The sequence below is a fragment of the Crassostrea angulata genome, chromosome 6 (genome assembly GCF_025612915.1).
Source record: "Crassostrea angulata isolate pt1a10 chromosome 6, ASM2561291v2, whole genome shotgun sequence".
Classification (NCBI taxonomy): domain Eukaryota; kingdom Metazoa; phylum Mollusca; class Bivalvia; order Ostreida; family Ostreidae; genus Magallana; species Magallana angulata.
This window is the reverse complement of record NC_069116.1, coordinates 8969307-8995675: the sequence shown is the minus strand read 5'-3', so window position 1 is coordinate 8995675 and position 26369 is coordinate 8969307. Positions and strand designations below refer to the sequence as shown.

The 26369-nt window shown below is 35.5% G+C and overlaps 1 protein-coding gene across 1 annotated transcript; it reads right to left on the bottom strand.

Annotated features, from left to right (window-relative positions):
- Positions 1 to 487: 487 nt before the first annotated feature.
- LOC128190544 (T-box protein 2-like) lies at positions 488 to 25642 on the bottom strand. The gene is made up of 14 exons (XM_052862629.1): positions 25226 to 25642; positions 21385 to 21652; positions 20388 to 20587; positions 20174 to 20290; positions 19517 to 19560; positions 19011 to 19100; positions 17678 to 17758; positions 17076 to 17147; positions 16877 to 16975; positions 16462 to 16557; positions 3994 to 4074; positions 3773 to 3874; positions 964 to 3368; positions 488 to 692 (listed from the first exon to the last, which is right to left on the bottom strand). The coding sequence occupies exons 1-13, from the start codon at positions 25633 to 25635 to the stop codon at positions 3346 to 3348; spliced, it is 1683 nt and encodes a 560-aa protein (XP_052718589.1). The 5' UTR covers positions 25636 to 25642; the 3' UTR covers positions 488 to 692; positions 964 to 3345.
- Between the last annotated feature and the right edge of the window lie 727 nt (positions 25643 to 26369).

Here is a 26369-nt window from a genome sequence, read left to right as displayed (position 1 = left end):
CTGCATCCTCTTCATATTTAAGATATAAAAGAATAGTAAAAATGGCATTATATTATCTCTAAAATTTAAAGTTATCTGTTCCAAAGATATTTTTATAAAGAAGAGAAGCGTAGTTCATATCCAGCAAAATAATAATATGTCGTCTTCATATCAGATCGGTAGCCTGTGACCGATACTCATTCTAACAAACCTTTGGGGTTACACAGAACGGCATTCTTATTGACCAATAGTTCGTCTCTCTATTGGAAAATCAGCTAATGAACGATCTGTGATGTTAGAAAAAAAACCTTTAGGGTTACACGGAAGACCATTCTTAATGACCAACAGTTCGTCTCTCTATAGGAGAATCGACCAATGAACGATCTGTGATGTTAGTAAAATAGAAATAAAGTCTTGTTGTCGTGAATACTGCAGGATAAACTCTCCCCGAACTGCAAAATATATGCAATAGGATTTAACGGAAAAAAAATTAATGAGAAAATGCACATCCGTGACAAAGAACTTTATTACATGAAGTCCAATAACATCTCTACATTATCATGATGTATCATTTTACTGTCATTTTCTGGATTTACACGACGCTTCCAGCTCTGCCTATTGGTCTTTGTCGCATACACACACAACGTTCTCCGACATCGCATAGTCCTCTTCGTATAGGACAACAGTTCCATCGGGGGCTTTGCAGTTCTGACCTGTTAAAAGAAAGACAGTTTAAAAAAAATACCGTAAGACTAGTAAATGCTTAAAAACGAGATAAATTATACGTTTTATAATCTGTTTAATGCATACCAATTTATAATCTCAATGATATACCTCTTATATCTATATGTATGTACAAATTGTTCATGCACGCATTTCAAACGTATACCATTTAGTAATATTTTGCATACTACGAATGTAAAATATCAAAAGAGAAACCGATAACAGGCAGATTTAAGGTGTGTTGGAGCATTGGTTGCTTACCGTTGGGGCACATTGGACAGCAGTCCCCTGGTCGGTGGACTTTGTCGACGCATGGGTAGTCAAAACACTTAGTCTCAGTACATTCCATTTCCCCATCACCTGCACAAACGCATTCTTTACAGTCATGCGTTTTGAAAGATCCTGGTGGATACTCAATGCCTTTATAAGTACAATTCCTCGACTCGGTTCCCTCCCACTGGTGCTTCAAATCCCAGAGGAACGCTTTCAGTTTCGATAAACAAAGTAAGCAAAATGAAGACTCCAATGGAACCCATTTTAGACAAAATAAGTTTTAAAACGGGTCTGAAAGCTTCATATACATGACTAAAACATCTTAAAGAACACCCACATGTCTCGAATCAATCTCTCATTTAAGCCACATTTTGTGCTTGTGTCACATGTTTTTGATTCTTGTTTCACATCAATGACAATGACAACGAGTTATATCTATATCACATCGAGTAGTTTTGGCAAAGCTTTCCTAACAATAGAAAGATACAATAGAAAACTGTGTAAATCAGATGGGACAAACTGATATGAATTCAATCAATGAGGACACAAAATGCAAAGAATAAAAACATTCGGGAAATTTGACATACGTGTCTGTACAAAAGATATCAAATTTTAAAACCATTAAATTTTTTACAATGTTATATAATCGCTTTTCTAATGTGACTTTGTAACATTTCATCAACACACACTTAGGCAAAAGAAGGGCTCATATCAGTGTAACACACAACATCGATATCTAATTGTTCAAAAAATAAGTTAAAGGCAATTCATGTACTATATTAAACGCCTTAAGAAAGTTTTAAACAAAAAATTGTTATTTACGAGTGGAGGAAATTTGTACAAGTACACGAGCGGAAAAGTTAAAACCGCGTAAAATGCTCCCGCGGCGTATGTTAAAAAAATCAAAAATTTTGTCTTGTTAATCATAAATAATCACTTTTACATTACGTATTTGCAAACAAAAGACTTTTAAAGGAGGTTGGGTGTTCAACAAATTAATCATCAGATCAGCCTAAAACTTGAACATATGATATTTTTTTTTATTTCAGACTATATTTTGGGAAGAAAAATCAAAATATTTTACTGTATCTTTATTAAGAGCTTTTCGTATGAAGGAGGTACATAAAGCCTAAAAATAGCTAGGACCATCCACCCCTATAAGACAGGGACCGGAAAAAAAGAAAACAGATTAAAACAATAAGTATTTCTGAATAAAACTACGTACATCTGTATAATAGACACTGTGACTCTTGATGAAAATAAATAATGAAATGAAAGTATAGATGGCAGCGATTTCACCAAGGCACTGATATCATAGTCAACAAAGTAATTAAATAGTAGCACTTTCACTGGGTTGTCACTGACAAACAATGTTAATACTATCTTATCAAAGACATAAACAGCCAAAATCGATTGCATCAAAAAGTAAAGTAATAGGCTTCACTGAAATTTCACAAAGAGCTTTTTGAACATTTGATGAATTGATTGAACAAACAAAAAACCACTGGCTTACTCAGAACCATAGCATCAATGTGCAATAACCTTTCAATTCAGAAATTTTATTTACACTATTTTAAAAAGAATTAATTATGTAATTAATACTTTTGGAAAGTCACAAGTAATTGTTAGCAAAACAAAAAACAAAAAAATAATGCCATACAAATGATATCGCAACAATAAAGGACACGTGACATAATATTGTAGTAAAAGTAAATTGTCCCAAGTCAAAACATGCATATGTGCAAGGAAGATAGATGAGCACGGCTTATCTCACGTATAACTTGATATTGCTAAATATGATACAATGTAGCATATATAACTACTTTTCTTTTCATGATGCTGTAAAATATATACATTAAGCTTGCCTTAAATGCTGTAGATTTTGTAAATTTAAAGCTACAAATTTGTGTCTTCTTATAATCAAAATCAAATCATGTCTCTGTTCTGTTCTTTAAAAAATCACATAACATAAAGATACTTTGAATTTTATCAGTGTCCATTTCCTGCGACCACATGTAGAAAAAAATGTCAATCTTCAATGCCACATCCTTATACTCGTTTATGTAATAAGGTTCATGTTGTCAGTCTTTCTGTTTTAAACTTCCCTTTTCTTTTATCAAATCTGATTAAAACAGACATTATTCTATTTGTTCATATCAATGGGTATATAAAAACATCTTGAATATGTATAAAAATGTTTCACTAAAATGAAAAGAAAAATCCCTTGTAGAATAACCAAAAAATATCAATTTCATTTACAACAACAACAACAAAAATCACGTTGAATTTTAAATAATGGCATTTGTTGAGATCTCTCTTCCTTCATCAGAAAAGTCAGCTGATTACAACATAGGTGGTTTCAGCTGTTTGCTAATCTTTGTCCCTTTTCCACACTTCAAAAAGAAAAAAAATCATTTGTAATATTTTTGCTATAAAGAGATATCATGCCTGTCAGTTACTTTTGAATCTTTGTAGGACCTAAAAACATCTTCCATAAACAACATTAAGTCAAATTGCCTTATTTAAAAATAACAATGCACACACAAAAATATTCGTCATCGTTTAAATTTCGTTAAATTTAATATCGTTGCCAATTTAAGAGTTTGCCAATCCAAAACAAGTATTTAAAATCTCTGTTAATTAGATAGAGTTTTCATTCCTATCTGTCTATGGGGCGAATTCAAGATGGGGCGAAAACGTTTGAAAATGTAGAAGGGCAAAAAAACCAATGGGTACATTAATCTTTTATGCTGTGTAACATTTTTTATATTGAAAATTCTAGTTTAGGTCGTCTTACTCTCAATCCTAGCGTTGTATTCCTCCAGTCGTTCCTCTCGTGTTGTGCGTTCCCGGCTGTTATTTTTGTTCTGCATCTCCTCCTCCTTTTGATTATCTGATGCTGTTAACACAAATATGAAAACACTTTTAATTTTAAGATTTTTAGGATGAAGGTGAACAAGACTTCCTTCTCAATTCCACGTATATATTTCTTTCAATTCTAATGAGAAATGTACTTACATGATGATATACTCTCTGCGGGTATGAGGAACCTTCTTGGTAAAAAGGCACCACTATGACCACTATGCTTGTTGCAGTGTTCTGTGTCAGTCAAAAAGTTGGTAATTATTAGCAATACTGACTGTATATAAGGTTATTATAATCTTCAATTATTTTTTTGAAACAAAAAGAAATTCTTACAATATTTGCCACACTTTAGATAAACAGCTTTGTCAGAAAGATAGATAGCATATCCCCTTGTAGTTTGTTAAAATTGAATGAACCGGAGAGTAACGCGCCATGAACACTGTGAAGAAAACCTGTTTTGTTTTGTAATTATAAGCAATGTCTATTTGAAATTCAATACCCTGATTTAAAAATATGTTGAAAAAATATCCTTATAAAAAGTTAAAGATATTGAAAAATAGTCAAATTATTGAGGTGATTATAAAAACAACACTTTTATTTTTATTTCTAATTCTTACTGTTAAATACTTCCAAAGTGTTCTCGCTAAAGAAAACAAACCAATTAATACATTTTTATCTTTTATATTTATAAATCAATTAAACTAGGCAAAGAATTCTTGGACTAATCCATCAAAACAATCGGGGGATCAAATACACGTGCTGGTTCTTTTTGTTTTTATTTCCATCGCACATGCGTTAGGTAGTTTTTCTGCGCTACCAAAAATATGTCTATTTGATAAAAATTTAGTAAGATCGAAATATTTTGCAGAACCCTTGTCTGCTTTGGTAAAGGTATATAACTTATTAATAGAACATGCTTGTTTGAAAATTTCTTTGACACTATAGATCTATTACCTAAATGTTCAGAGTATGCAGCAACACTGTGCCGGATAAGTATGACAAAAATTATTTTCCTTTCAGATAATAATTTCTACAGTTAAATATACCACTTGTCAGGTGAGACACACTGAAAACAAAAGTGGCTATATACTCAAATCAATTTATGGTCTCTTATTGGGTAAAAATGTGGGTTTTTAAATGTAAAACCCCTGTTTATAAGATATCCATACTTACCTGCATCAACTATTTGCAATGTTCCCGGGCTCCTACGATCATGCTCGAACATTAAAAACATTAGAGTTATCTGCCCCTACTTGGAACTCTCCTTTACTACTTCCGTTCAGTTTATGTGAGGGACGACACCCTAATTTATCCACCTCCATATAACCTTAGAAGGGGAGGTGGGCGGGGATGCAGGTAAGTATGGATATCTTATAAACAGGGGTTTTACATTTTAAAACCCACAGTTTATTTCAATATCCATACTTACAGTACCGTCAACGCGGATCCCGTATTTGACCGCGCTCCCCCCGCGGTTATTTAATCCTTTCCGCGTTACACCATCGCGGTTAATTTATCGCGGTGCTCGCTGCAGCCATGTTTAAACCGCGACGGTGTGACCTACCGTTGAACAAGGTGATCGGAGATTTTTACCTGTATGCTATTAGACAATAAGACGGCCACCTAACACTGAGAGTCATTCTATACTGGCCATGTCTGATGTATTGTTTCCATTTCACATATTAAAATGATTACGTATTTTTAATGCACGTTTTCAAAAATCCTTAGCAATCATTTTAGAGATTTTTTAATTAAAAAATCATCTGCACCCGTAATAATTTTCATGTAACTGTTGATATACCTATTATTTCAAAAATATTTAATCATTTTTATAATGTAATCTACATGATGGAGAGGGTTACATGTAGAACTATAATATATTATTTTTCGGTTTTTTAATGATTTTAAACATTTCCGACTACAAAAATGTTTTAATTCTTATCAGTTTTTAGCTCGTTTTACGGCACTCTCTCGATGCTCAAGACAATTAATCTAGTCCGTGACAGGCACATGCTACACGGAGAACGTATACCTACGGTCAACGGCATGATATGATATACCGTTTTTCGTAACCGCCCCCTCCACCTCTTCAACGTTTTAATGACTGTGAAAATACATGTAAATTGTACTTGACTTTAGTCCCAATTGTTTAACACAAAGGTGTGAAACCATCGCATTGACGGGAAATCACTCTACGCTTGAACGCACAGAATACACTGGTACATGCATATGGGACAGGTGGATAATCCGTGTAACGATCAGGAATTTCATCTGTTTTTCAAACAATTTTACTTACAGTAATAACAATAAATAGTTATTCATTTTACTGGTATCTGTTTAACTGTTAAACGTGATTAAGATGCACCCCCTCCGCAAAAAACCTAAAACCTTCAATATAGACAAAACGAGAGAGAGAGAGAGAGAGAGAGAGAGAGAGAGAGAGACACTGTCAATACTCAAGACAATTAACCTAGTCCGTGACAAGCACACGCTACGCGGTGTACGTATACCATACGATCAACGGCAAAATATGAAAATTTTACTTTACCCTTAAAATATATTGATATCATTTTATGTGTGTTGAATATGAAGCTACTACACATGTGTCGTATCAGTAGCGAATTATAACGTTTTTTGTACCCCCAACCCCCTTTCCAACGTTTTAATGACTGTCAAAGTTAACTGTATTTGTCCCAATTGTTTTACACAAAGGTGTGAAACCATCGCACTGACAGGAAATCGCTCTTCGCTTGAACGCACAGAATTCACGGGTATGAGGCAGGTGGATATTCCTTCCAACAAGTGACAACCAGGAATTCTACCCGTATATCAAACAAGTTATCTAACAGTAACAATATAATTATAATTGTTTCATTTTACTGTCTTCTTAAACTGTAAAAGGTGTTTAACACGTCTCTTCCCCCGAAAAGAAAGAGAGAGAATCAATTTTCTTTGATTTTTTTTTTATAACGTTGTATACGAACTAAACTTCACAAACACAATGTCAAGCATTAAATTAAACATCATAAACAGTGTTGAATACTTTACTGTTAAACAAACTTCTTTTTTTTCCTTTACCTGAAAACTAATAGAACGAAACTGTTTTCCTTTATCAAGGAAGGAGCACGTGGTGCAGCTCGCGGGCTGATTTGATTGACAGGTGAAGCACGTGGACTCAGACTGAAACTGCATGATGGATTCAATCACAATGTATACGGTCCCTATTCTTCTATGAATACTAAACTTAGAAAATTTTTATATTAGTATATTTCAAATGAATGCAGTGGCGTCGTGGGGGGGGGGGGGGGGGGCTAAAGAGCATAACCTCTCTCTCTCTCTCTCTCTCTCGAATAAAGATCGTAGATAAAATCAAGATCGGCGACACTCAATCAAGAAGCCTCCTCTGTAAGATAGTTGTACGGTTAGACGAAGCCGTACGCAATTTGGAGATTTTCTTTTGTCTTGAGTAGGTGTGAAAACCCCTAGAGCATGTCGTTTTCTACCCTAGGTTTGTTAATCAATATACACAGGAAATGATCGCGACTTATAATTAATGGTGTGTTCCCGTTTTGCACACATTTGATAATTGGGTATAGAACAATAGGTGTGATTTGTGTTGTGATAGCAATTATAGTCTGCTTTCGGTCAAAGATTTTACCTGGATTTTTTACACACTAAAGGAAATATGTACAAAAATAGTTGGCATTTGAATTTTTTAAAATTAACTCGAGATGTATGCATTTAATAACATGTACAACTTCCCATGTTGTTTTGTGATGTAACAACCTCATTCCATTTCTTGTAAGGAAATTTCTATCTTCACGCACACCAGAACGATTAGCCATTGTTTTATGAAAATCACAGAATATACGTGTATATATCTTTTTAGGGCAACACTTAGTTTAAAACTGCATAAAACCCGTGCGATGTGAAGAATCATACAATTTTAACTATGAGTACCTTTTTCCTTTGTGTTTTAATTAGGAGAACTGATTTTCCTTTTAACATTTAAGTGTGAGCATGTGTTTTTATAAAGCTACAACTAGTCGGTCTACAGAGCTGGTTGAAATCAATTTTCCGAACAAATTATAAATTTTTTATCAAAACAATGATGCTTGTTACAGCAATTATAAGGACGTACTTTTCCGTAATATGTGCGATTAAGCCACTTTTAAAATTTGAATGAATTTTTAACAGTTTGATAGGATAAAAAGATAAAATGATATTGAAAATAAAAATATACATACCTGAATATTTATAAAGTAAAATATTTATTTTAAGTAAATAAGTCTTGATAATTTTACATTTTTTTGTTAGATTTTAAAATTTAATTTAATCGTATATCGATATATCAATAAGTTAGTAAAGCATGATTTTTCAACAACCTGCAGGCATGGCTCATTTCACCTTGGATTGTACAGATGACAGCTTTAAATAATTAGAATTTAAATATTACCCAAATATTACCAAATAAACAGCAAATATTTAAAAAAAAAATTTACCTTCAAAATATGTGATTTTCTATAAAAGGATCATGATTATCTTTATTAACTTACATTTATGTTTAATGCATGTTATATTTTTTTAATCGAGGGAGATAACTCGTGTTCCTTTTCGATACTTTTTTAACACCTGTAATCGATCGTTCAAACCGCGGGGGTGTTGTCATTATGGGTGATTGAACCGCGGGGGCACGCGGTTTTTACCTGAGACAGGTATTTAAACTGCGTTGCAATTTGGACCGCGGGGGTGCGCGGAAAATACGGGATCCGCGTTGACGGTACTGTACCTGCATCAACTATTTGCAATAAATAGAATTTGTAGAACACAAGACAAGGGAGGAGGGAAGGTTATACAAGTAATTAAATTAAATACTCACCAACTGCTTATTAAGGTCTTCCGTTTTCCAACGGAAGACCTTATTGTTTTCGTTCGGTTTCTTTTTCCCTATTATTATTATTTTTTTTTTCTTACAAAATTTGTGCAGGCGATTTCTCGGCAATGGCTGAACCGATTTTCGTGAAACTTTCAGATCTAATAGATATTCATCCGAACTTAATACACATTTTTTTATTTTGATGACGTCATTTCCGTTCTTGAGAAAATGACGTTTTAGCGATTTTCAGAGGGTCGGCTTGTCCAGGGATCTCCTCCTAAACGGTAAAAGATATTGAGTTCAAACTTTCATGGATTGTAGACAAGAGATTGTAGATGTGCAATTTGGCATTCATATTTGTCATGCTCAAAAGGCGTTAAAGCTCGCTCGGTCCCGAAAATTGAGACTAAAAAAACGTCGTAATTTTTCATGTTTTTCTTAGTCTATCCCTTTTCTGAAAAATATTTTGTTAACACATGTAATGCAAAAAAAGTTTATATTTACAAGACCTTTCATTTGATATCAAGAAAAAGGGGCTGGCCCCTAACATTAGGGAACCAAAGGGCTCTAAAGTCTTTAATCTGTAGCCCTTAACTGAGAGATATTTAGTGAAATGTTATAGAAGCAAATATGTTTATCTTACAATTATGTATCCAAGCAGTGTAATGATTTTGTCATGTATTACGTAATTAGGGGTTTATAGGGGCCAAAAGTCCAAAATTTCGATCACCCATATCTCAGAAAGGAAAAATATTTTGTAATGCAATACAGAAGAAAAGTTGTTCAAAAAGATGTTCTTAACAATATGCAACCTTCAAAATTTTGCTAAACGGCCCCTATAAGGAGATAAGGGATCGGCCCCTAAAACCTTCTTTCTCATATATCTCCAGAATGGTAACAAATTTCTAAACACTTGTTGAACAAAATTTGTTTAGAATTAAATGACCTTTCATTTGATATCAGGAAAAAGGGGCTGGCCCCACAAAAAAGGGGACCAAAGGGCTCTAATGTCTTTAATCTATAGCCCTTTAATGAGAGATATTTTGTAAAATGTTATAGAAGCAAATATGTTTATCTCACATTTATGTATCCAAGCAATGTAACGATTTTATCATGTATTACGTAATTAAGGGTTTATAGGGGCCAAAAGTCCATAATTTTGATCACCCATATCTCAGAAAGGAAAAATATTTTGTAATGCAATACAGAAGAAAAGTTGTTCAAAAAGATGTTCTTAACAATATGCAACCTTCAAAATTTTGTTAAACGGCCCCTATAAGGAGATAAGGGATCGGCCCCTTAAACCTTCTTTCTCATATATCTCCAGAATGGTAACAAATTTCTAAACACTTGTTGAACAAAATTTGTTTAGAATTAAATGACCTTTCATTTGATATCAAGAAAAAGGGGCTGGCCCCTCAAATAAGGTGACCAAAGGGCCCCAAAGTCTTTAATCTGCAGCTCTTTACTGAGAGATATTTTGTGAAAGGTTATAGAAGCAAATATGTTCATCTCACAGTTATGTATTCAAGCAATGTAACGATTTTGTCATGTATTACGTAATTTAGGGTTTTTAGGGGCCAAAAGTCCAAAATTTTGATCACCCATATCTCAGAAAGGAAAAATATTTTGAAATGCAATACAGAAGAAAAGTTGTTTAAGGTGCCTCACTACACCTTTAAATAGTTTCTCAAATAGGCAGAAAATTACTTGAATATGATAGAAAGCATGATGGATAAGAATTATATATGTCAAATAGGCGAAAAAATGTGCAATTTTAGATAAAAAATGATATTTTCATAAATGTCATTCAGTAAACATCAACAAAAGCCCCAGCTGGATTCGAACTCATGACCTGCGGTTCACAAGCATGATACTTTAACCACTGAGCTATGACGATACACATCTGAATCGAGTGATGCAAACAGTTTAACAAAACATTTAAATCGCCATCTTGTGACGTAGTGTCTTAAAAAGTGTAAGTCTCGGTGTAGTGAAGTACCTTAAAAAGATGTTCTTAGCAATATGCAACCTTCAAAATTTTGTTAAACGGCCCCTATAAGGAGATAAGGGATCGGCCCCTAAAACCTTCTTTCTCATATATCTCCAGAATGGTAACAAATTATTTCTAAACACTTGTTGAATAAAATTTGTTTAGAATTAAATGACCTTTCATTTTATTCCAAGAAAAAGGGGCTGGCCCCTTAAATTAGGGGACCAAAGGGCTCTAATTTTTTTTTATCTATAGCCCTTTAATGAGAGCCATTTTATGAAAGGTTATTAATTCTAGATTAGGTATAATACGTTTCTATATCCTAACAATATAATGATTTTCTCTTGCGTTACCCAATTAGGGTTTTTAGGGACCAGGTGTAAACAAAATTAATCTTTTCAATCTTGATTGGAGGAAATGCAAGCATTTAAAAAAGCAATGTAATAGAACTTATAAAAAGCGATGCAATGAAGCATAAGTACTTCACTCCTTTTTTCATATCATGTTTTGTTGTCCAAAATCAAAGTCGATGATGTCATATTTTCTTCTAGAAATCGGACGGAAGACCTCCTCGTTGCTCGCAACGAGATCGTGTCTAGTTTCCTCCTCTTTTTCTTCGCCCAATGAGCTGTCTCAAACACTGATGCTCTGGCGAAGCTGTCCTCTGAGCCCACATCCTTCAGATAAAAGGTAGTGAAAGTTGTCTCTGAGGCCCAATGTGCTGCTTGAATAATCTCTTGAAGAGAGGCACAATTAAACAAGGCCCATGAGGTAGCAAGACGTCGAGTGTCATGAGCCCTAACATCACCCAATGTCAAATCTGGTGAGTCATTGTAAACCAGCTGAATCAGGGACACAATCCATCTGGAAAGTGTAGACTTAGCTGCCGCTTTGTGCATACCCGATTGGTATGTAATAAAGAGATTTTCAGTCATCTGACGTAAATCTTTAGTCCTCTTTAACTATTCCTCCAAACATCTGCATGGACACAACAACAAGTCCTTCTCATCTGTGGCTAAACGGTTAAATCTAGGAATGGACATAGGCTTCCAAGCCTTGTTTGCCCTCTGAGTCTTTGCTAAAAACTGTAAATCTGGAAGGAGACATATCCCTGCTCTTTCAATTCGCAAATTATTGGTATTAATTGAAAGAGCCTGAAGTTCACTAACTCTAGCTGCTGTTGCCATTGCAAGTAAGAAAACTGTTTTCCAGGTAAGATATTTCAAATTACATGCTGCTAATGGCTCGAATGGAGATTCGCATAAAGCTAACAAGACGGACGGCAAGTCCCAGTTAGGTAATAAAGGTTTAACACATGGGTTACTATTAAAAATGCCTTTTATCAAGCTTGAAAGGTCTGTGTTAGAACTGACTGATCTTCCTCTCCATCCTGCATGAACAGTAGCTATGGCTGCTCTATACCCGGCAACAGTATTTGCCTTGCAACCTCTTTTTTCATGCAAATAAATGAAAAAATTAGCTAACTCTTCTACAGAGGCTGAATATGGACAAATATGCCGTCTATTACACCAGCTTCTGTAAATTGCAATTCTTGCTTGGTACATCCTCTGTGTTGAGGCTCTTCTTGCCTGTTTAATGTACTCCTTAGCTTTTGAAGAAAACTTTCTCTTACTGGAGGAAGACTGGAAATTTTCCATACCACCAGATTTAGAGACTCGGGATCGGCATGCCTTATCTGACCCTTCTTTTGAGTCAGCATGTCTTCCGTGATTGGTAGTTTTCTTGGAATGTCTACCAGAAGATCCAACAGGATTGGATACCATGACTGTCTTGGAGAGTGTGGAGCAACCAACACCAGCAAACATGGCTCCTTCCGCACTTTCTGTAATACCTGGGGTATCAATACTGGCGGGGGAAACGCATATGCAAACATTCCTTTCCAAGGTACACTGAGTGCATCTACTGCCCAAGCCAACTGATCCGGAAAGGGGGAGCAGAACACTGGCAACTTCTTGTTCTCCCTCGTTGCAAACAGGTCTATGTTCGAAGTGGAGAACCTCAGAAAAATCTGGTTCACTAACTCTTGTTTCAGACTCCACTCTGTTATCCGAACTCCCTGTCGACCCCTTGACAGATCGTCTGCTAACACATTCTTTTTCCCTGGTATGTGAGCAGCTCGTATTACAATCTTCCTGATTTTGCACCAGTTGAATATCTCCCAAACCAGGCAACACAGTTGAAAGGACTTTGTTCCCCCTTCCCTGTTGACATATGACACGACTGTCGAGTTGTCGCATCTCAACAAAACTCTCTTGTTCAGTAGTATGCTTTCGAAATGAATCAGAGCTAATTGAACTGCTCGCATTTCTAACCAGTTAATGTGGCAATCTCTCTCCCTGGTACTCCAGACACCCGAGATCTGATGATCTTCCAGGTGAGCTCCCCAGCCTTGTGTTGAAGCATCTGTCGACAATGTCACACTGTGTGGCTGCTTCTCTTGTAGGGACACTCCCTGAAAAATGTTCTCTGCTTGTCTCCACCATTCCAGATGGTGCAGTAATGTATCCTTCACTGGTATAGACTGCATTAAACTGTCTTTGTGTGGGCGCCAAAAAGACAACAGGTAAAACTGTATTGGGCGCATATGTAATCTGGCAAAAGGGGTCAAATCGATGACTGATGCCATTAACCCCAGTAGTCGTAAAACCTTCTGAGCTACCACACACTTCATTTCTGAAATAGTAGCTATCTCCTCTACTATTTTCTGAAACCTCTCCTCTGAAGGAAGGACCAGACCCCTTCTTGTGTTGAACACTGACCCCAGATAAAGTACAACTTGTGACGGGTTCATGTTCGACTTCTGTACATTGACAATAAGACCCAAATTCTGGATTAACTGAAGGGTCTCTTCTAATTGCCTCAACAGTAATGTCCTGTCTTGACTCTTGATCAGCCAATCGTCCAAGTACATGAAAACTTGAATCTGCCTCTTTCTGAGGTAACTCCCAATAACTGCCATCAGTTTGGTAAAAACTCTCGGCGCTATTGCCAACCCGAATGGCATTGCCTTGAATTGGTAATGCTGACCCTGCCAACAAAATCTCAGAAATTTGCGATCTGCTGGAAACATGGCTACGTGAAGGTAAGCATCCTTTAGATCTAGAGATAGTGCCCAATCTCCGGGGTCTATGGCTCTCACTATGCTTCTTAATGTCTCCATTTTGAAATGAGGTACTTTTAGGTATGTATTCAGAACTCTGAGATTCAGAATAGGTCGAAATCCTCCGTCCTTCTTTGGGACTAGGAAGAAAGTGCTGTAAAATCCCTGGCCTATCTGGTCTGACAGGACTGGTTCTATTGCATTTTTTTCTAATAAGCTTAGAACCTCTTCTGATATAAATTGTTGCTTCTTTGCATCTATTATAACTGTAGTTCTTGTTCCGCTTTCTGCCGGTAACTCTTTGAACTGAAGACGAAGTCCTTCCTGGACAATGTTCAATACCCATTTGTCGTTGGTAATCATTTTCCAACTGTCCACAAAATTTGGTAATCTTGCCCCTACCTGGGGAGAAACCCTGGCTAACTTCCTGGTTTGCCTGCAAGGTTCTACTGGCAGTGATTCCGTACTTAATACTCGGGGGCTCGAAACCCCAACTGATTATTATCAGACTTCTTCGGAGCTGCTGCTGACTTGTCATGATAATTATTTCTCTTCTTAAAGTTCCTGTTTTCAGTACCCTTACTGCCTGTTCTCTTAGGAACCTTAGATGCACTTGCTTCATTCAGTCTTGCATCTCCTCTCTGATCAAACTTGCGCTTCTTGGAAGCTGCATAATTATCCTTACCCCTTAAATGTTGGGTCTCTTTCGCATCTCTTATGTTTTCTGCACTAGAATGCAATACATCAAAATACTTTCCTAGGAAAAGATCAGAGCCAATTGTTGACAAATTCTGTAACTTTGACTCAGTAGCCTTATTCTTGAAGGCCATGTCCTGCAAATACAAACTTCGTCTGGCTCCTACGGCTGTTACAATAACTCTCGATGTTACATCAGCCATTGAATTAAACAACTGCACAAGAGCTTGCAAAGCCTCAGTCTTATCTTCATCAGACTGAACTGTATCCAAGTAAGACGTAATCATTGATCCGTAAGATATTTGTCTTAACAACAGTCTCGCACTCATATCTACCTTGCGAAACTCTGAATTATAAGCAGCATTATGCTTGTCGCTAAATCTGAAACGACCCTTGGCATTTCCTGTCTGACCCTTACCCGACTGAGTCTTGCTATCTGTAATGCCCTCTTCAATATTAGAGTCGAGACTTGGCACTTTACAGAATTTTGCAAAATGATCAGCTGCTACGGCATATTTTTCATCATCTCTAGCTCTGAAAGCACGGATTTTGCCTCTAGTCTGCCATTCTTTATCTGCATTCATGAAGGCTTGAATAGAAGATCCCTCCAACGGAGGCCTAATCTTAGAAGACTCCTTGTTGCACTGTAAATGTTGCGATACATACGAGGCATACTCCTGTTCTGGCTTATCGGGAACTTTCAGATCTGATGCCATTTTTGTTATAAAGTTCTTCCAAGAACCTGAGCCTTCTACAGATGCAATTGTAGATTCGGTCTCATCACACTTGTCATTCGACTGAGATCTCGAATCATCCAAGGACTGATCATCATCATCTACAAACTGATCGTCTCTGGCATCTGCAAGATCCAGAACGTCAGGGCTAACTGACCTCGTTTCTCTCTCAAAACTATTAAACCGTCTGTTACTTGCATTTCTATTTGTATCTGCATTCACAGACTCACCTGTGGTTTTAGAACCAGTAGAAGTCACGCCAGGAGAAACGTTCTGTTGAGTCATGAGCTTTATTCTGCTGTCAATAAAAGCATTAAATGCTTGCTCTGACCAATTCATAAAATTCGGTTGTGCACTCGGAGGTGCTACCGGAACGAATGGCATCTGCGCTTGGCCGTTCAGAGACGTCAATTGTGCAGGATTAATGAAGACAAAAGCTGTGTGCGGGTTCCATTGTCCGCTCGGAGGCAAGGACTGAACTTGTGAGGCCCTTATTTGTCCGCTCGGAGGCGGTGTTGGCCGAGTTCTGTCTCCCATGCCGCTCGGAGACGGCGACGACATAATATTCTCACCAACCGTCGGCTGTTCTCTCATCTCGCTAGATGCCGCGGTTTCTCCAGGCTTGTTTGTCTTCGCTAAGGCCTTATCCACCATCTTGGTATACGCGGTCCATCGCCCCGGCGTCCAGGCCTTACAAATTTCACAAGTAAATACTTCGGTACACAATCTGTGACGAAAACACTCTGGGTGATCGTCTATAACGTTCATTTCCCGCGAACACTGTGAACACTTCTTGTAATTATCCATATTTAATACTTTACACGACCGTAGGTTACGAAAAGAACAATAAATAAAATTTATTGTCTGACCACGCTACAAAAAACCGCCAAACATGGCGGTGCCCGAACATAAACTGAACGGAAGTAGTAAAGGAGAGTTCCAAGTAGGGGCAGATAACTTTAATGTTTTTAATGTTCGAGCATGATCGTAGGAGCCCGGGCACATTGCAAATAGTTGATGCAGGTAAGTATGGATATTGAAATAAAGTGGATTTTCATGAAACAATATATTAAAGTCCATTTTAAATGGATGCAAAAATACCCCCCCCCCCTCCTTGGCAGTGGCTTAATTATCCGGCATAGTGTTGTATACATTTATTTACATATGCATATAAGTAAACAAAACTGATGATTAGACTTGCTTTCCATCCTTGATTTGTACTGTTCCAAGCGCTCCTCTGTCGTGCGTTCGCGGCCGATGTGTTTCGGAACGTCGTCAGACTCTTTTATATCCGATGCTAAATGAAAAAGATAACCACATGTGTTATTAAATATATACGAAACACCATAAACATACCTTACATGAACATCTCCTATTGCTTCTAACAGCCCATCAGCAACCTTTGACATATTTACAGTGATACAACTAGCGCCGCTTATTCGGCATGTATTGTTATGTTATTTCGCGATCTTATTACCAAAAATGTACATGCATAAATATCGAAGATACAATTTTTAAGAGAAACAGCAAAACACATGCCTGAAAAACAATGACAAACATTGATAACTGACTATTTGAACAATTGTTATTTGACTATAGTTTTTGCAATATTTTACTTTCTAATCTGGCATCATGTTGCATTTTTCGTTCCTCCCTGGCAATGTCCCTTTTAATGATTTTGTTTTGCATCTCTTCGTCGTTCTGGTTGTCGGATGCTAAGAATATAAAAAATGATGACCAGGTTCAGACAGTGGCGGCTCAATAGTGGCATCAGATTACTTACGCAAACAGAGTCCAAATCAAGAAGATACATACATGATGAGGTTGTTGATGGGGGAACAAGAAATCTCCGACGTAAAAAGGCGCCATTATATCCATTGTATGAATCTGAATGGGCAAGGTTTTATTAAAAGTACACAACACTCTTATATTTTATTATCAAAACGATGCAATGGAATTCGAAAATTTGAAAACAAAGTTGGAACCTCTGCATTTTCGCTTAAAGAAGATACCTCCCATTTCCCCTTTAGTCTTGTCTCATAACGAAATGAAAGAAAAAAGACACAGTATTCTGAATTATGACATGGAACAATCATAACTGTAGTTTGTCGTAGAGTTAGTTAACAAGAAGATATGTTCTTGGCGAAATATTAATGTTAAGAAAGAAGGTATTAGTGTTTGATTAGTGTCTTTAATCTTTCTTTAAATGCATGGAATTCGTTTACAAAGTACGGTGATGTTAAAGATAAGCTTTGAAATTTCTTCTTATTAACTCTCTATGACAAATTCAAAATACTTGTTTTCAAGTGATTGCAAATTCAAAATACTTGTTTTCAAGTGATTGCCAAAAAAGTAAACGGAGGCAAAAATGAAGAAGCAAACCGACATTGTCCATTAACTCAAAAGAGTGCAAAAACCTTGTTCACAGATGTTGCCGTTCACGTGTGGAAAGATGGGTAAAGGAACGTTCATTTCAAGGAAGCTCATGGCTAGAGGGCCTGTAAATACAAGTACAATGATGTCTAGAAGATCGATGTAATATTAATTGATAATGCAGGTAAATACAGTTTAACTTGTATACTTTACGGAATTCTTATAACAAACTACAGTATACATGTATTTCACGACAATTATTTTCAACAATTCCCCTTCTGTATGCAATCACTTTGTGCGGATATACATGAAGTGGTTTACTATATTTTTTTAATGAACCTACGACGTAAACAAATTCTTTAAACAAACGAATATTTGTTTTATGAATCTATGACGTAAACAAATTCGTTACATAAGCTGTTGGTAAGTAATTAGTTTTCATTCTGGAGTAGAAAAATTATAAATCTGTAATAACGACCACCTCCCTGCCTGAAATCTTTCAAAAAGAACTATGAAACCTACAATTTTGGTGAAAAACTTAAAGATCTGGTCTACAAAATCATGAATTCAGTTTTCCTTTTAGGTGTGTGGGAGTAAAGAAGATAATTTTTAAACACTATATGCATTAACACCTATATATCCATTTTGGCCCTGCCCTAGAGTCAAAACCCATACTCCAGGGGACATGAAATTTAAAATTTTAGTAGAGGACTTCCTGGTAAACATAATTATGAAGTCAGTTTTTCATACAGATGTGTGAAAATAGAGAAGAAGATTTTTAAACATTATATGCATTAACACTACATGTATATCCCCCCCCCCAAGTCCTGAACCCCTGACCCAGGGGCCATGAATTTAAATATCTTGGTAGAGGAGTTAGTGGACATCATAACCATGTATTCAGTTTTTTGCCCACATGTGTGGGAGTAAAGAAGAAGATTTTTTTTAAGATTTAATACATTTTTACTATATGGCCATATTGGCTCCACCCTAGAGCCCGAACCCCTGACACAGCGGTCATAAATTTCACAATTTTGGTAGAGGGCTTCATGGACATCATAACTATGCATCCTGTTGTTTCCTCTCGCATGTGTGGGAGTAGAGTAGAAGATTTTTGAAAATTTGGCCTTTTTTGCATATTTGCCCCCGCCCGTGGCACCCCGGAGGTGGTAGAGCCATGAATTTCACAATTAAGATTCTTCTTACCATAGAGATGCTTTACACCAAAAATGGTAACGATTGGCCTGGTAGTTTTCAAGAAGAAGGTAAAAATGTAAAATTGTTAACGCACGACGACGGACGAAGACCAATTGCAATAGGTCACCTGAGTGACTCAGGTGACCTAAAAAAGGAAATGAGTTGATAAAGGGTTCTTACTTGCTAAAAATTTATACCACAACTGCATATCTGCCATTGATATATCTGTTTGAATGCCCTTTTTGTTATTCGTTTCCGATGAGACATAGCCTGTAAACAGAAGCAATGGAATGAAAGCAAAAAACAATAGAATGTGGATATTGAAGATATTACTGAATCAACACTGAGAGATGCATGTAATATAGAAAAAATCTAAACATCAAATGAAATTTAAATTCTACAGAGTTAAAATTTAAATATAACAAACATTTAGGTTACTACGGTCATTTTATGTAAATATTTGACAAGCCTGATTAAACAGACTTCATTCTGATTAATGAATCACGTAGTAGGAGCTGGTGTTAATATTATCAATCTTTTTCTTTGAATGATTTTAACACATTTTAAATGGCATTCGAATACAATAAATGACAAAATCGAACAACTGAACCAGCGCTTTGCTGTGCATGTGGAATGTAATGTGTAACAGATTCATCAGGTAAAGTTTTCTCATTGAAGACACTTACTTGTTTTTGCTTTTTTATTTATTGGGGAAACGTCAATTGGAAGACTGAAATAAAAAATAAAGAAACTTTAGCTATAATATTCAGTTACCTTTTTATAATACTTTCACAACAAATAATATACAGTTAAAATTACATGTAAGTCTAAAGTCCCGTTCAAAATACCGCCTCAAATTGGCACCGCTACCACTAACAAATTCTAATTCTTGCTGTACCGCAAGAGAACGAAAGACCAGTCATATCATATTTATCTTACGTCGTTAACTCTTTGACAGAGTTAAATTACTGAATTGAAATGATGCCATCGTTGTGACCAGCAGCGCAAGTGTCCTGAATCTACTGTTTTCTTATATAATTTTACATTATCGTTTATACCAATACATGAATGATTCCAAGAAACCGTATTTATTCCTCCCAAAATGATTGTATCTTGACCGGAGGTTTGCCATGTCCAGTTTTTACAATAAAGTTACTTGATTTGAAAGTTGCATGTAAATTGCTGTATAAATGCCATTCAATGATACCATTTTAAATATCCTTTGTGTAGAGTTTGTAAAAAGTTACCCGTCTTTTAGCAGACATGAACTTTTGAAATGTAATAAAGTTTACAATAAGATTTCTCTGTTTCCAAATATTCATAATCAGCGATTTGATACTTACTTCTGTTGAGGAACCTTTTGATATTTTTGAATATTGGCGATCACGGATTTCTTTTTTGCACCATTTTTGGTGACATGAGTTCTTGCTTGATTAGGTATGAATGATTGGATCTTCATTCTAAAAAAGACCACCAAATCATTAAACATTTACATGAACATTTTTAGTCAGTTATGACTTTACACAAATGTCGATCCAGACATGGAACTGTTAGTACCTTTTCACAGGATATCTAAAAGCCTTGGAATATGGGTTACTGTTTATTTTTAAGTCCGCAACCTCTCTGTTGTTGTAGGCAGTGACGGCAACGAATGTAGTAGCTTGGATGGGATACTCCACTACCGACACTTCGCCCCCCTTCTCATGCTTTACGAGGGAAATTCGCACCAAGTACTTCTGTTGGGTGTGGAGAGTAAACTGATGGAAAAAAAAATACATATTGCATATTTCAGACACAGGTATAAATAGGTTATATGGAAGGCAAAATTGACCAGATGATCGGTGAAATGGGTGGCGGATTCCAATTGACATTATATTATGTGGCAAAATGTTTTGTATATGCCACCTTAATTTTTACGTTGTTTTGGTTTTTCATATGACATGGAGATCCCCCTGCCATTGTTGTTGACTAGTTTGTATATATGTTACATTGGGATCTCCCATATTCTAAATGTGTCTTCATTAACGATGATTATGTCTTACTTAGTCTTTAGGGAGATCCTGCTGCCTGTCTTAAATCAGGTGCTTAATAAGTCTGTTTATGGTTATCTGGGATATCCTTAGTAGCTAAGGTAGTTTATTTGTAGTTAGTAGTTTATTTTCGTCATTAATAAATGACAATATTCATCAAATCATGACTTGTAGTGTTTTAAAGGTGTAAAAATTAACCGAGATGGAGCTGGTTTCCACATAAATATATAAGTACTAGTATATAAACTTATTTACCATGTCGATTTTGCAAAAATAATTTAAATGTGTGTTTACATTATTAAATAAATTGAAGAATGTATAGCAGCACTTATTGGGGTTTTCATTTACCATACAAATCGAAAATAATGTAAAAACGTTATCATTTTAAATCGTACATCAATCTTAAAATATGACCAAAAAGAATAAGGAATAATTACACGAGAACCCATATGTATATCTATATAAAAGTCAATGAACGATTCATCATTACCTGTGTATTGATAATGAATTTGTAATGTACTTACTATTCCCGATTTTGATCCAGGCCTGTTTGAGAGCTTTACTTTTTCAAAGGATATTTTTCTGGCCATCCACTCCGAACCGATTCTTGGCGAATCGGGATGTTTAAAAGGCTGTGTCTTGAATTCATGTTCTTTTTTCCCAATGGGCACCCATTTGTTGTTTAAAAACTTGAAACATTTATTGCTTGCTGGAATGATGTCAAAGATAACGTCGTATAATCCAACAGGATCCAAACCTCTCAGTGAAAATTCCACGTACGGGAACATTCTCCTGAAACAAAGGTTCGGTAAACATTGATCTATTCCATTTGATCGTACCTTAAAAGATGAGAGGGGCCATTATCATATACAAAGACGAATGCTGAAAAATCTCCGTATAAAGTCAGTAACAAACAAAAAGGTGTTCTGTTTTGTTGACAATATAAATATTAGGGATGTACATTCATTACAGAATTACCAATCGAATAACTTGCAACCCGTTTAGTAAGAAAATACGAAAAGTTAAGAATATGTCGAGATGATGTTTCAGTTTAATGTATAGTCACTCTTATCAGAATCAATATATTCTTTGGATGGTCTTGAACCCAGTAAAGGTACATGAACAGATTTTGGTTTGGTTACTTCGTTTGCTGTTTTTGTTTCTTCGTGCAATTTTGTTTCCTTGCTAAACAATGTAAATGTGAAAATAACATTTTTATTTTATGACCATTTTTGTCTGATTGATGCCTAGGTAAAGAAATTCTTAGAGAATAATTACATATTTACTTAATGGTCAATTAAGCCTAAACTTAAAAGAATAACCCCTGACAATATGACCTTAAATTCCGCAATTGAAGTAGAGGATTCCTTGCTCCTTTCAACGATACAGTCTGTTTGCTTACTTAATACCCAATATTGGAGTAGAATTTTAAAGAATCAATGGATATTCACAATATAATCAATCGCGCCCCTGCAGTTTAATACAAAAGACACGATTAATCTAGATGTTTTAAAGAAGAAGACGACACTGTTCCAATCGAACGACGTATTTTGACGATAAATTTAAAGAAGAGCCATAGCGAGGTCACCTGTTAAGTTAACCGAGTACTTTCCCCTACCTACTTTGCATGTTTCAGCAAAAACAATCTCAAGTTTTTAAAGGTATCAGTTTAGATTGTCGCTAAGTTTGTTGTTTTTGTTTTGGCTTTCTTCTAACTTCACTAATTCATAAAATAATATGAATAATAATATGAATTAATTTAAAATATTTGCCTCACAAACAAGACAGAATATCTTACATAATCTCTGTATATCTTAATTATTTTTGTTATGAGATTCAATAAATCAATGTTCGGTGTTATAAAAAACTATCCAATGACAATATGTCCTTATTTGGCCATCTATACAGTAATTAAAGAGCCTGGATTTATAGCGATTCCTTGTTTCATAAAATTTCTTTTTGGAAAATAAACTAAGTATGATTCTAACAAGTAGAAATTGTTATGTTTGTTTGGAGAGGAGGGTACACCATTTTATGTTATGTCATGAAGTGTTAATGATTTGTTAATGAATCCGCTTTCTTTTGACTTTGCCTGTACTTGTGCCATAAGCACAAAATTTGTTAGTTCAGACACCGGAAGTGTGGGTGTCAATTGAAGGCCAAATCTTATCTATTAATATAATTGCGACAGACTATACCTGAATAACAACAATGGATTTTTTTGGAATTAAACTGAAAGTCACAGTAATTCATGCACAGGACCATGCACATGACAAGTAAAGCGTCTTCACTCTTAGTGTCAAGAAATTACATTTGGTAAAACCTCAAAACGTTATTTCAAATCAGACACCTAAAATGATAGGAAATGGAAATACTCGCGGATCTAGATGTTAAAATATTCTTAAACTATAATAATTTATTGATGACAAAAGTCGAGTAACCTTTTATCTCTTACAGGATATACATGTAAATTTTGCATTGTCTCCACATCTTTTGTTCCTCTTATTGCCAAATTTGTCGAAATTCCTGGCATTTTTTCCCCCACCCTTTTGTTGAAAGCCACACTGCGTTGTTTACAATTGATGAGCATGCGCTGTTAAATTAAATGGTTGGTTATCAATATCTACTGTAAAGGACCGTCTAAAATTATCAAATTTTTAAATAAATTGAGAATTCTTAAATTTTACAAAGAGTAATTTTTGGTAAATTTCATACTTTAAACTTGCAAGAAAATTATTTTAAATTACGTGATAATATTGATTAAGTTGTTATTTCATGGTATTGGCGCAAGATAAGCTGTACAGAGTATTTTTGATAAACATGAACTAGTTTAAAGATTTGTATTGCAAAAACAGAAAACGATGTATATGATTGATAGTATACAATGATCTAGACTGTACATGCAAGTTGTTTTTTTTTTGGATTTAACACCTATCAGGGTTTAGGCGTTAGACTGTTAATGAGTGTAAATCACTATTTCCCGTCTGATAATGTCAGTGACGATCGGCAATATTTACAACGAAGGTTACTAATGTATTGATAATATGTGTAGGAGTAGAATTCCTCTCTAAAGTGAGATGGTCACGTTTTGAGATAGAAAACTTTGATTTTCAAATACTTTATTTTTACGTTGCTGAACTACAATTTATCATGTATTAACAATTATTTGTAATGTTGTTCATAAATCGTTCTTTGTAAAATATTGTTTTGTATGCTGCTCGAATGTATGATGCATGAAAAGGAATAATTATATAATGCCTTTGGGGAAAAATCTGGAGTGTAGTCAAAATAGGATAATAATTCAAGAAATACCTTTCAGTTTATACATATGCCGAGAACAGTTCTGTATAAAAGGTAATAGTTTTGAGGCCCGACAGGGCCGAGTACTGCCTACTATTTTTCATATAGAAGTGTATGAGGCATACCCGGTATATCAAACTTAAAGCATTGCCTTTGATTTTGAATTTCATTGTTTATTTACCGATTTTGAGGTATATCAGTACTGTAACCACTGGTAACGGCCTGATATTAAGAAGCTCATTAATTAAGAAGATAAATACCAAGAAGCTCAATAATATTGGACTGTTAAAGGTCAAATTTTAGACTGCTGGAACAAAGGAATGACATCACAGCCGTGTTTTCACTAATAGTCCAACCATAACATATTATTATACTTTCATGTTAAATACTGAAATCTGACTGGTTTAGACGCAGTTGATAATCCGTTCTATTACCTTCAGCGTTAGCAACACACTTAGCAACGGGCAACCCAACGAATTGTTACATGCGGGTAAATTATGCGCGTACGGTTCGCCATGAAATTCACGTCATTTCTATATAAAAGCATTAAATTTTTTTCTAAAATTAAGACATTCAGTATAATAAAGTAAAGAGTGCCTGTTTGGGAGAATAACAGTTGAAATTGACACCCCTCGGTATATCTCTTACCATAGGACAACATGACAACGGAACCAAACTCTAACCATAGAACTATATGATTATAGAACCCTGCTCTTAACAAAGAGCCAATAAACCCCATCATCTGAATTTCATAATGTTCTTGCTCATTATAACTATGCACTAAACACAAAAAGGAGATTATTATTGATCCATTTTCCAGGTGTTTACATCCATAGACAACCATGTATATATGCTCTTTGGGTGGGTTTTGTTCGGTTATTTGAACTATATTCCCCACTTTATCTCTACAAAACTGACACATAATTTGGTCAAGATTGGAAAGCAGTTTTCAAACAGACGCAAAACGTTCGTCCTTTAACACTCGACAAACGATTAATACAACAATACATTAATACAACAAAAATTGTTCAAATCTGCAAAAATGTTAAAACATCCATATTTTACCTTCCTGTTCTATTGATAATCATTTCAGTCCCAACTTCTAAAAATTTGTACCACAGTTTGGCCTCCATCAGAGACATGCTGATTGGTCCATTTGTGAGCAGTATACAGTTATCTTTGCCGTCGACCATGTCCTCTCTGAGCTTCATCTGCATGCTCTCCGACGTAAAGCTGTCAGAATATCCAGACGAGCTGGAGTTGGAGTAAATCTGTATCTCCATATCACTGGACTGAGGATCCATCTCAGTCGGCGAGGACGAGTTCGAAAAGGGAAATGATGTATTTGAAAAGAATCGATTTGTAGACCCATTCATTTCGGACGCACTTGACACTCTATTTCTAAAGACTGGAATCTTTGGTTTTTTGTCGCTGGGATCAGTTTCCTCGGCAAAAGTGTCCTCTTTTTCCTCCATTAGTCTGAATTCTTGTTTCTAGTTAAAAAACAACGTAGAAATGTAAAAGATGCTATTCCTTTGAAGAGACGGTATTAGAAACTACACAACTGCGTATGGAACAAATGAAAAGAAAAAATATTGAGTAATGCCAGTGTTAATAGACAAAATAAAAAAGGATTAAAAGTGAGTCGCTAATTAACAAAATTCTTTCTTTAGAAGCCTATGTTTCAACTTCTTTCTTTTGACATTCAATTATATAAAAAATTAAGTCTGAAAAATAATATCTGTACGTACTAATTAGAACACTTTGTTGTACGTAGGAAATGGAAAATAATACACATAGAAGGCGTGGCGGAGCCGAGCCTTCTATGGACTTTACCGACACCAAACATTTCTGTAAACAGTCAGTAACAAACCTAATAAGTAATAAGTGTTTTGTTTTTGTCGAGGACCTAAAGTTTGATATGTAAACAACATAAGATAATATATAACAATTAAATTCATAGGCTTATTCTCTAATTTTGTACCTTTCTCGACAATCGTCTGTGCAAATCTGGATGCCATTGTATATAGGATCGTTTTATTACGTCACGAGCAAAGGGGGGTCACTCTAAATATTTTTGGGCTTAAAAATTAAAGGTACGGTTGTGTAAAATATCAGCTCAAATAACGTTACGTCCGCCATGTTGCCGTATAAATTTTAACGCCCGCCGTGTAAAGAAATTTATAAGGCAATCACGTGACGCGATCCA

Excerpts from the sequence above, each read along its gene's own strand:
- LOC128190544 (XM_052862629.1), bottom strand. The coding sequence starts at position 25,635 with ATGGAGGAAAAAGAGGACACTTTTGCCGAGGAAACTGATCCCAGCGAC. Across the intron at positions 17,148-17,677 it reads CGGCAACATCTGTGAACAAG|ATTCATACAATGGATATAAT; the intron begins GTTTTTGCACTC and ends TTGCCCATTCAG. Across the intron at positions 3,369-3,772 it reads ATACAACGCTAGGATTGAGA|TGTGGAAAAGGGACAAAGAT; the intron begins GTAAGACGACCT and ends TTCTTTTTGAAG.